The 12,436-nt window shown below is 33.0% G+C and overlaps 1 protein-coding gene across 1 annotated transcript; it reads right to left on the bottom strand.

Annotated features, from left to right (window-relative positions):
• Window positions 1–477: 477 nt before the first annotated feature.
• On the bottom strand, window positions 478–11,632 carry LOC130798784 (pyruvate dehydrogenase E1 component subunit beta-1, mitochondrial-like). The gene is made up of 15 exons (XM_057661879.1): window positions 11,428–11,632; window positions 11,214–11,298; window positions 11,077–11,130; window positions 9,920–10,000; window positions 9,793–9,819; window positions 9,642–9,704; window positions 9,443–9,529; window positions 4,724–4,849; window positions 2,314–2,447; window positions 2,142–2,214; window positions 1,970–2,035; window positions 1,812–1,850; window positions 1,592–1,716; window positions 1,110–1,224; window positions 478–841 (listed from the first exon to the last, which is right to left on the bottom strand). Exons 2-15 carry the CDS (start codon window positions 11,265–11,267, stop codon window positions 788–790), a joined length of 1,098 nt encoding a protein of 365 aa, XP_057517862.1. The 5' UTR covers window positions 11,268–11,298; window positions 11,428–11,632; the 3' UTR covers window positions 478–787.
• Between the last annotated feature and the right edge of the window lie 804 nt (window positions 11,633–12,436).

A 12,436-nucleotide genomic window follows, 5' to 3' on the forward strand; every position in this document is an offset into this window, starting at 1 on the left:
CGAATTACAATCATAATGTTTATTTTTTGTAAATTACAACCACCAAAGTATCAAAGTCTATAGTGTTTAGACCAAAATTCTGACCCTTTTAATGGTTGGAATTTAAGGCTAAGTGGTTAGAATTCTATGACTTAACTTGAATGTTACAAACTTTGATATTTTAATGGCTGTAATTCGCAAAAAAATAGACAGGCCGCAATTTAAAAAAATAAACATGGTGTAATTCACAAAAGTCTTAAAACTTTAAGAATGTAATTTGCAAATTATTCTAAATTAACCTTAAACAGTTCTTGAAGGCCAATATGTTATGTATACTCTATAACGCTCCCTTAGACGTTAATGGTTCAAACCCCATGATACGATAAGGGTTATATACTCAATCAACAATCAAAGCTATAGGAGGATTTGGCAACCGATAGTTTAAGTAGTAAAACTAATCAGGAATCCAAATACAATCAGTTAGAAGTACTCTAAAAATTGATCGGAAACTTGGCACATGTGCCATCATTTTCAAAATTTACTTGAACCGAGAAAAATCAGAATTCACATTCAATCAACCATTTAGTAAAGTATAGCTAACATCATCCCTGTTGTCAGTCCCATTTGGAATTTCTGACGTATGAATGTTTATCAAAATTTATTTCGGAGACAAAAAGGCAGCTGCTCACCCCTCAACAATTAACTCAAAGCAGCCACGCCCAAATCCAGCGGCATCAATTCATGAATAATAGATTACATCAATATCAGTGTAGGAAATTTGAAAATTTTGATAGCTACTGAAAATGCACTACTTAGCAGATCTGAAGCATGCTCGTTTGGCAGCTCGAACGATATCCTCAATCTGCAATACAGTAGGAAATAAGGTCGATAAGCAACATAATTTTCACATATAATCTGCTTTTACAATATATGCACTTCAATTTGAAAAACTAAAATTCTATTTCTACATTAACATTTTAATGTTTTAGATATTTAAATTTTTCAGTAGAACCAAAAAAGACAGTAGAAATTGATCAAGCAATCATGAAAGACAGAGAAGACTGACAGTTCTTAGTTTCTAAGCATGAATGATGAATTATTATGAGCAACAAAGATGATATAATTTGGACCTGCGGTACAGCCATCTTTTCAAAATTTGCGGCGTAAGGCATGGGAATGTCTGCACCAGCTATCCTCTCGACTGGTGCATCAAGGTAACCAAAGCTATCTTCAACCACTGATGCACTGCAGGGGCAGAAATAGAATGGTTGAGCAATACATTTGCAGCAATATAAGACTCAAATGAAAACAATTGATCAAACTTCAACAATTGCTACAATTCAAGATCCAACCCAAACTTGAAGGGAAAATTATAGTTGACATGAGAACTAGTAGCTAAATCAGCTAAAAGCTTAATAGCTTATTGTACATTGAAAACATAACAGGTATACATTTAACACAAAAAAATTGGACTTGCAGGCAGCAAACCTAAATAACTAAAGACACAATACCGCATTAACATCAAAAACAGAAGTTGACCAATTCCAATCATGCATTACTCAAGGAAACTAAAGAGGCCAAAATAAACCAAGATATTCAAAGTGATGAATACCATATTTCTGCACCAACTCCATGCTGTGGAAAACCCTCCTCGACAGTTACTAGCCTATTTGTTTTACGGACAGATTCATTGATTGTCCCTCTGTCAAGGGGACGGATTGAGCGAAGGTTTATTACCTGAGCAAATTAAGGCATCATTTAAAGTCCCAAAAAATAAACAGTACACACTGGAAAGCAAACGATTGTACCAAGTAAGAAAACCAAATTGATACCTCAGCACTAATTCCTTCTTCAGCCAAAACTTCAGCTGCCTGTGGGGAAAAAATTGCAAGATCATGAATGTGACTCACAAAAAAATGAATAAAATTTTTATTTAAAGATGTGAAAGAAAGTATGACACTGAAGGGAAAATATTTTATGACAAACATACCTTGAGAGCATAGCCCACCATCTTAGAGAAAGCAGTGATAGTGACATCCTTTCCTGGTCGTTCTATCTGTATTTCATGGCCACGACAATAAAGCATTTGTACAAATTTAAAATCAATGTTCAATAATGAAAAATAACATTGAGAAAGCTATAGAAAGCGTAATCTGCAATACCTTTGCTTTCCCAATCGGAAGGGTGAAATTGGGGTCAAGAACTTCTTCTGAAACAGGAAAAGATTCCCCATATCTGCAGAAACATGCACATCAAAATTTCATAAGTAAGACAGAGAATAAACTGACAGTTTACACTTACAAAAACTTGACATAAGTATAACTAGTCACTTACAGCAACTCATTTTCCAAAAACACGACAGGGTCTGGATCCCTGATGGCAGCTTTAAGCAAGCCTCGTGCGTCTTCTGCTGAATACGGAGAGAGTACCTTTAAACCAGGACATGAACCATACCAAGCTGCGAAACACTGCAAAGACAAACAGCAGGAACCATTAAATGGAGGATTTAAGTTGATCCACAGAGCAATCAACATCCCAATTCCACTAGTTTAAACAAGAAATTGATAGAACTTGATGTAGAAAAAAAGTGCAATATAGAAAAAGAAATCGAAACAAAAAGGGATAATTTCTTAGATATGACCACTTGAATATAAAAATCCCATAACAAGATTGTCAAACCTTGCATAAATGATTAAAATATTCACAAAAATAGAATAGTATTTTGAAGAAAGTTACTCATGTTTTATTTTCTCACAAAAATCACTTTCGGCCCGTCATTTGTACACTGAAATTATTTCTAAAAATGTTTAAAGGTTGGCAGCTTGGACAAAGGTGGTAATTTAAAATGTCAGTAAATTTCCAGGCTGTTTTTGTTCTTATCTACAAGGCGCTTTAGATTTCCAAATTAATTTAGCCGCAAAAACTAATAAATAGATGAGGGAAATTATACCAGGCATGAGTAAAAAGACGCACAAGAGAAGCCTTTAGAAATGTCAGGACTCCAAGACCATGAGTCCGAATTCTCGAAAAGGGCAAAATTTTGAAGAATGGATTACATGTCAACAATCGTTTCAAGGTCTCTTTCAAAAGGATGATGTCTAAAGAAAAAAGACCACGCAATTTGGTTATCACCCCCACATATGAATAGAACTCATTAAAAGACCTTTGTGCTTGTTAAATTATTGTTTTCGTGTGGTCTTATATTCTCTCTTCTGATTTCATCCATAAACTCATTCTTTCTCTTTATTTGTTTGGATAAGTAAAATGACCTATAAGGACATGAAAAAAAGTGATTAGTTGTTTGAACATTACACCGTACTCCCTCCCATCAAGCCTAATTATCCTATCACCTTATTTGGCTAAGTCACCCTAATGTTCCATTTTTTTGACCTTATTTGGCTAAATCACCCCCCATTAATTTCAATTAGAATTCCATTCTCCCTCGTACACAAGTGGTCTTATTAGAATTTGTGTAAAATGAAATGAGATCATTAGGTTGAATAGGAGGAAGTAGTAGGTTTCACAAGTGCCTATTCAACTTTTATAATACAATCATCCATCTCAAAATACTCTCACTTGGCATATATTTGAAATGAGAGGATTTATCTTTAGCAAATATCTTCAAGAGTGCATTTGACTAATAAAACGTCTAAATTCGGTCCATTCATCTAAAATTTTGATGTATCCTCTATATTTTCCCCACCAAACAAGGCAAATAACTCATTTAATTTGCTGAAATTGTAGTCTCCGATTGCTAAGAGTAATATGCATTTTTTAAAATCTTGAAATGGCATTGTGGCTATATTTAGAGAGATTGTTTTAGAAAATTTTAAATATGAAGACACAACAAGAGTTTTGCATTTCACTTAGTTGTAAACAAATTGAAGTGGGTGGAGGTTTTCACCTTTACAAGAAGGCGGTTTCCAGAATCTAAGTTACAATTTTAAGAGTCTTTTAAATTACTATTGTCTTGTCTTTTTCGTGGTGAATAAAATCATTCTTAACCAACGGGGAAAATTAGTAGTGGTCTAAGTGCGACATGAATCACTTATTGTTCGAGAGTTCTTTGACTACTACAAATTTTTACTAGTCAGCTATTTTTTTTTTCATTTAATTATAGAAAAATTTGACTTCTAACCTAAATTAAATTTGACATCTAACCTCCTAGAAGCCCCCATCTAAAGTGTGAGAAAATACAACACAATTACAACCTTTGGTCACCTTTAATTCAAATTTCAATAATGAAGCAAAATGAGTAAGTCCAACGGTAGAAGTGTTTTTCATACAAATCCCTTCAAATAATGAGGATGTACGAAAGTTGTTAGTATTATCGTGATGCAATTGTGTAACAATTCACATGGGTTCAAGATTTATTGGACTAGAAAGCTACTATTATACTTTCCATTTCTTTTGGTATCATCATTTGTTTCAACATTCCAAAACACTGAGTATAAAAAAATCAACTAAAAGATACTTCTATGTGGGACAAATAAATCAGACATCTTTAATAGTAGTTTAGAAATTATCTTGAAAAATGATAACGCAATTAATTTCATTCCATTTATATGTCAAACATCAAAAACACCTATCCCAAGCCCCCAAACCACCCTCATCCCACCATCTATCCCAATTGCAAATATCCGGTTATTAAGTCTGAGTAGAAGTCAATTATCTGGAGACTACAATGCACAATATGTCTGATGTTGAGGCATACATTAGAGAAAGATAGAGGCACGAATTAGACCTGGGAATGTTGAGCACCAACTCCAGCAGCAGCCCCATTTGGACCTCTAAAAACAATAGGTACAGATATCTGCCCAGCAGACATGTAGTTTGATTTTGCAGCAGAATTTATGATGTGATCAATGGCCTGCAATAGGTACGATAGACACTTGAACATAAATCACACGAGCAACACCACATAAGAGAGTAACTTTTTCTGTTCTACTTTACAATAGATTTTGCCATCATCACACCAAAATGCATCCAAGAAAGAACATTAAGATGCCAAAGATACACAACAGAAAAGTCATTGTAAAGGAAGGGTTTTCTGCAGAAAAGGTGATGCCATTATGAGCAAAATAGAAAAAAATATGCGAAATAGGTCTTAATGCTCAACTCATATTTGCGCCACTGCATCCACAACATAATTATGTGAGAGAAAAAAAAAGTTTACAACAAGTGAAAGGTTGATCACACTTCTCGATTATTATTTATCTTCTACTTTGACCATAGTGCAAAAATGCGTGTGGCCGCCGTAAGGGAATGGGAATGATGCAGTTATTGTAATGCCTAAGTATCAATCAAAGGCAAGAGGTATTCCTTGATACAACCCAAAACACGATTTTTTACACCATTACAACGCAGGAAATATCAATACGTTATTTTCGAAAAATCTTTAAAACAAAGCCGATACGATGCTACCTTATTTTTGCACTATGGCTTTGACTCGTCTAGATATTGATTCCCAAATACCGACTTATTTCAAGAAAAACAACTATAACAAAGCCTTTAATTAGCTATACGAACCAAAATAAATCTATGTGGAAATTGTAATAAGTCAATGTGGGAAATCATAGCTAAGATAGACTATTTGGCCTTCTAATACAAATAATAATACCACTTACTTGTCAACAGCTAACCAAATCAATTCCAATGAACATCTACATATATTTTCCTCTAAATATATAGTCTTACAAAATCCCAATATTCCTATCGTTCTTTAATCTTCACTCCTATTATCATGTCATATTCAGCCTACCTCATTCTGATTTAAGCTCTTCTAACATCCAACATTTCACTCTTCTAATTGGTGTATTTATCAATCTTCTTTGCATATAACCAAACAAACATATATTGTCTCACTTCTCCTCCAAACGACACCAAAACACTTTCTTATGTCTTCGCTTCAAACTCTACTCTTTTTGACATATCCACTCATCAATCTTAACAAAAGCATCCAATCACCCTTATTTTCTAACATTCTAACTCATATCAATGTTAGATCGTTAGTCCAATGAGAAGTCTCATAGAATTTTCCTATTAGCTTTAGTGGCATTACTTGATCACACAATTTCCCGGTTATACCTCTATTAGAGCCACACCGCTAAATCTTATGATTAACAACTTGATCAATATCTGTTTGTAGAAAATTAAGTAAAGATACTTAAAACACCTACTTGGAAGGAATTACTCAAATTTAACTTTACAGCACCTTTACTATGATCGTGCCAAAAGGATATTTTGTATACTATGTCTTACTTCGACTTCGTAGAAGCTTGTTTGAATTTAACGTTTGTCTCCACATTGAGCTTATCTCTAGTTTTGTCCACTGATACAAATGGTACATAAATTCATGGTGTGACACAAAACCTAGATTTCTCTATAGTTAAAATGATTTTAAGCACCGTCGTTTTTTTCATGGTGTGTCACTTAAACTTAATTCCCAAGCATCCCCTTTGTTTGTATAGATAGATATTATAGTGCTTATCATCAAGTCTTTTGGCATCTTTGTCACTCTACATATCTTGTTAAAGAGGCTACCAAACCATTTCAATTTTTGTTTCCCTTAACAATGTCAAGCCTTAATATAAATGCAAATACCATCAGGACCCACATTTTTCTTTTGTATCATCTACTTTAAAAGTTCTTATCCCTCTACTTTGTTTGCTCGTCTCATGAATTCTCTATTGTCTTCCATACTTCCACTAATTCTATCAATATGACTCATGTTGCACCCTCTCAACAACTGTGTTTGTCCTTAGCACACTTCACCTAACTACAATCATTTCAATGCGCTTGTCTCTTTTTGTTTATATATTTAAAAGTTTCTTCCCTTCCTTGATTACAACATATCGTATAACTTTTGTACACTTTTAACTTTGTCTTACATATTGCTTGTTTTATCTTTGTTTTGACTTTCTTGTACTTAAAAATATTTTCCTCATTCCTACACTTTTCTAAAGTTAAATAACATTATTTCTTCTTTATTGTGACTTTTAGCATTACACCACATTAAGTCCATGTTCACCATCATATGACCATTTCTTTCTCTATTTTTTCAACATTTATTCTTTTCGCTTGTCTAATCACCTTCTTTAATAACTCTAACAATAATTTTTCTTTTTTGTATTTCTTTCTTTTAGATTCTACCATTTGATTTTTACTTGTTCTTGAATTTTATTCTCGTGCTGATTCGGTTGCATACAAATATCTAGCACTAAATTATGCTTTTATGTTGGGGTATGACCTTAGACCCCATCATTTAACCTAATCAATAAATAAATGATTTGTATAACATTCACTCCGCTTTTATAAATCGCTAAATGGTATTCATGTTTTATATACCACGTGTTAGGTGCTAAAAAATCATTCTTATGCAAAATCCAAAATCAATCTTCTTTATTCTTTGTTTCGTATTCAGCCTCCATGAACACTCTCAAAGCCAAATTGTATAACATGACCAATCTGATCACTTTCAACATACAAATTTACTGATGTAGAGATACTTTGAATCACACCATCTAAGTCCTTTGAGTGTTCCCTCCACTCTTACATGAGGTGCATATGCACTAATGACATTCAATACTTCTCTTCCAAATACAACTTTCACCTCCTTAAATTCATCACATATTCTACTCATCTCTAACACAACATTGCCTAACCACTCATGCACCACACTTCCAACGTTGTTTCTTGCTCAAGTTTCTATCTTATCCTGCAAACCACAATTAGATATATTTGCGTTTTTTCTAAAATGTCATTGGTTCTCTAAATCAACTTGTTTCATTCATACAAAGAATGTTAATAACATTATTCCATAACATTAATCAACTCTAAATACTTCTCCAGCTTTTTAAGATGTCATATTTAGCATAGATCTAATTCTTATCGTTGGTCTTTAAACCCTAAAAATAATAGCCTTTACTCATCGACACCATATTCGAGGAATGTGGCTCGCAACTAAGAGCAACGACCTACAACCCTAGCACACTTCTTCGAGATGAAGCTCTTGCTCATTTTACACCTAATTGGGCAAAGTGGTGTGTCTCTTCCAGCCACAACAAACACGATATACTAATCATTACACCAAGGTATTGGAAGTGCGTTGTGTCACTCACAAAGGGACACCCTCGCATCAAATTGGATTTGACTTGTGGCCGAAAATGAATGTAAGATTACTTACATGCAAAATACATTCAAAATAATTAAGTGAGGCAAACTAAAGAAATTTCCCAAGGATTTTCATATTCAAATTTGATCTATAGAATCAAATTATCAAAAGCAATTATGAAGAGAATAAAACGTGAAGGACAACTAGTGTAAACACAAGTTTACATAGGCACACAAATCCATGAAAACATTGTCGCGTGATTTCATGAACATTTTATATAGTACCTCAAGCCTTGCATTGCCTTGGAATGGTACCTCAAGCCTTGCATTGCCTTGGAATGGTATTATAACCTATTTGTAATAATTCTTTAATTCAATAAACCTAGTTAGATTTAGCCATAACCTATCACCGTAGGTGCTTAAAGTTCGTTTTCATGGTTTTATATGTGATTTCATGTAGCTCAAAACAAAAATCAAATAAAGCCATTATCTTTCAAGAGAAGCATTCAAAACTATGCTTAGTATGATGTTCACACATCATGAACATTTTTCTATAAGCAGAAAGACGAATAATTGTTAAAATCATTCCCCAAGCATATACTAATTATAAAAATCGTGCTCTCATTAATCTCGCTAGCCAAGAATTATAAATTGTGACAAGGAAATCCAAATTTGCATAAACGAGAAACATTAAATTCAAAATCAAAGAAACTAGGAGAATGTGCAACAACCATGAGCAGATTTAGAGGTCAACGAGATCAGTTGACATCATTTAAATCCAAAATAAAATCAAATAGTATAAAGAAATATATGTTAGATCAGTGTTAGTACTCTCATCTCTCACAGCATAGACCCAGGTACAAAACTTATTAATAGCATTCACGAATATTTTTTTTCTATTTTTATTACCCCTATTAATTATCCCCAATTCCTAAAGAAAGTAAAAGCCCAATGTCGAAGCAAGACCCAAACCCTCTGTCGGCTCTATGGGACTATGATAGTCATCTGACCGGCACCATCTGACCGGCGACCGGCGTCCACCGCAGCACCACTCCACTTGTCGGCTACCGCGCTGCACATCAGTACATCACTGTCTTTTGTTGGACCATTTATGAGTGTGATTTGTTTCATAGTTTGTCAAATGATAACATTATTCGTCGCTTCCAAAATATGAAAACACGACGTAGGCATTTGCCTTAATTTATTCAATGGTGATTGTAATTTTCTTATTATTGACATTACTTCTTTTTTTTCTGGATCCGTCACTGGCAACAACCTTTTAAATGAAAATTAAGGTCACTCTATATACCAACAAAATGAAAAGAAAACTTCTAACAAGAAAATTGCTAACCTGCATTGAAAAGTTGAATGTCATAAATTCTACAATAGGTCTAAGATCTTTGTATGCTGCACCAACTCCAATACCAGCAAAACCAGCCTAGATAACAAACAAACGTATCCAAATTGATCAAATCATTTTAACAAGCAAATAGAAAGGATGATAAAGCATTAATTGAAAGAAAAACTTCTACTCATCTCAAGAAACAAACCTCTGTTATAGGAGTATCAATAACCCTTTCAGGGCCATACTTCTCTAAAAGCCCTTTGGAGATCTAAGGTAAAGCAAAAAAATAACTTTAGCACCACAATTTTATGGTACAAGCCATAAAAATAGTATAAATTGAAATGAAAAATCCTCACCTTGTAGGCTCCTTGATATTCACCAACCTGTTGATGTGAAAAATACAAAAGTTGAGCAGCAAATGACTGGAAAAACATTCAATACATAAAAGGAAAGTAAGACAATTTACAAGTATTCTAATTCTACCTCTTCACCCATCAAAAACACTTTAGAATCTGCAGCCATTTCTTCATCTAGTGCAGAATTTAGAGCCTCCCTAACCGTGATCTGCAAAATTCACAACAATGTGTCATCATGAAAATCAAAAATGAAATTAGATAGGGTACATAACCATAACATTAAAAGAAAGAAATCATAGTATTTCTAAGTACACTAAACTCCTGACTCCTCCAATGGCAGTCAAAAGAAAACAAAAAAGAATGAGAACAATTATACCACTCTTAATTGAAATATGCAACATAAGATGTGAGGAAAATATGCAAAAAGTTACTCCCTCTATTCCACCTAAGTGTCCCATTTCATTTGGCACACATCTCAATGCATTTTCAAGTCTTAAAATTTCTAATTAAATAATTTAAAATTATAATAAGTTAATATTGATAATTTTTAAATTGAGACGATTTTACTATATTTTAATTTATAGATTAAAATTGAAATATAAGATGAGAGTGATTGGCAAATATTGTCAAAAGCAAATCCAACACATAGGCTAGAGCACAAGGTTAATAAGCATCCACATCTAGAACTCCATTTTGCAACCATTAAAATAAACCCATCAAACATAATTATGACGTTTAATTCATTAGAGTTGAGTGAATTATACTCCAAGAATTTTCTACCCTAGCAAACTAAAAATTGGCAACAATCATGAAAAACTAATTATTAAAGGAAAATTTAATTTTAAAAATCCCACCTTTTGCTCGTTGTTTTTTAAAATTCCCACCTTTTAATTATTTTTTAAAAATCCGACCTTTATATTGCGTTTTCTTTTAAAGTACTGACCTCGCATTAAACAAATTAAGAACCAAAAGGTCGAATTTTTAGAAGAAAACGCAGTATAAAAGTTAAATATTTTAAAAATAATTGAAAGGTGGGATTTTTAAAAGACAATGAGCAAAGGGTGAGATTTTTAAAATTAAATTTTCCATTATTAAAATTAACATCAATGAAGATGATTTTGCATAACTATCAATACAATCAGGGAATCTAAGCCCAATTCTTCTTCATGGCCGTATCATTTGATTAAAAAACATTAATATTAAATTTGAATAACATGTAACTCTAAACATTAGTAGCGGAGATGATTCAGCAGTAAGTCTTCGGCCAACAAAAAGAAAACTGACCTCTTTCCCAGAGGTTGCATAAGTTCTGGCAGCATGTTGTAAAGCTCGAAGTCTCTGCATAAAATTAAATAACATTAGCATTCAAAAACAGCAAATTCAAATCCAAAATCTCAAGAAGTTGACAAATTAATCAATACCGAACAAGATTGAAGACGTCCAGTATGAACAACGTGCTTCACAAGCCACGACATTGTTGGTATAAAGTGGTACTATTACTAGATTCTGAAGAATACAGAAGCAGAATCACATTAATTGGAGAACAACAGATCGAAAAATCAATGTAAATCTGGAAAATGAAAGCAAAAGGAATTTGTATAAGTCAATGGAGATTTATCAAAGAGCAAGTAAAACCTTCAATGAAAAAGTATAAGTAGAGAGAGAAAATGATGAGAGAGAGACAGAGACAGTGAGAGACTCGTATAAACGCCCAAATCGGCGGCTTTGAGTTGCCGATGAAATTGACATTCCTTTTTTTTTCGTGTATTTTCTTTGTTATTTTCGTTTTATTTTTTTTTTCTAATTTCAATGTTGGCTATTTGGTGCCGGAGGAGTCAATGAGATCTATTTTTAGTTGAATTTGACAGCTTACATTTTTATTCCTTTTTTATAAGAAAATCGACAATTTATACCGTTAAATAGATAACGATAATGATTTTATCTTTTGGAATATTTGAAAGCTAAGTGCTCTAATGTTTATTCCAAAATAGTTCTAACCAATAACTACATAATTTATTACATATTATCAATTTATTACTCCATTTTCCAAATTAAATATATTATGTTAGGTAATAAACTTATGTTATATAAGGTAATAAAATTAATTCTTATATAATTTGATGTTTAAAATATGTTCTAATTTACTACTTAAAATAGATTTATATTGTTATTAATAAACGTCGCAAATATCAATAAACCAACTCAATCAAAAACTTAAGCTAATGGTTGCAACCTCATATCATGTTATATATTCTAACACGCCCCTTATAAGAGTCCTTTGGAATAAAAATATGGATGCAACACATGTCCTCATATCCGGTGCTGAATATTTCATTCTAAAAAGATAATTGAAATTCGAACTCATGATATCTTATCACACTAACTTCAAAGCAATCACACCAATAACAACTCTAACAATAGGTTTTTACAACGTTATGCAAAAGAGTTATGCAGATCAACGACGTCGACCTCTTGAATTTCAAGTTGGAGATAATGTCTTTCTTCGAGTTTCACCAACTAGAGGTGTGATGAGGTTTGGGAAGAATGGTAAGCTCAGTCCAAGATTCATTGGACCTTACGAGATCCTTGAGCGCATAGGCGAGGTAGCGTATCGACTTGAGTTACCTGCGTCTATTGATCGAGT

Source organism: Amaranthus tricolor, chromosome 13 (assembly GCF_026212465.1).
Source record: "Amaranthus tricolor cultivar Red isolate AtriRed21 chromosome 13, ASM2621246v1, whole genome shotgun sequence".
Taxonomy (NCBI): Eukaryota; Viridiplantae; Streptophyta; class Magnoliopsida; order Caryophyllales; family Amaranthaceae; genus Amaranthus; species Amaranthus tricolor.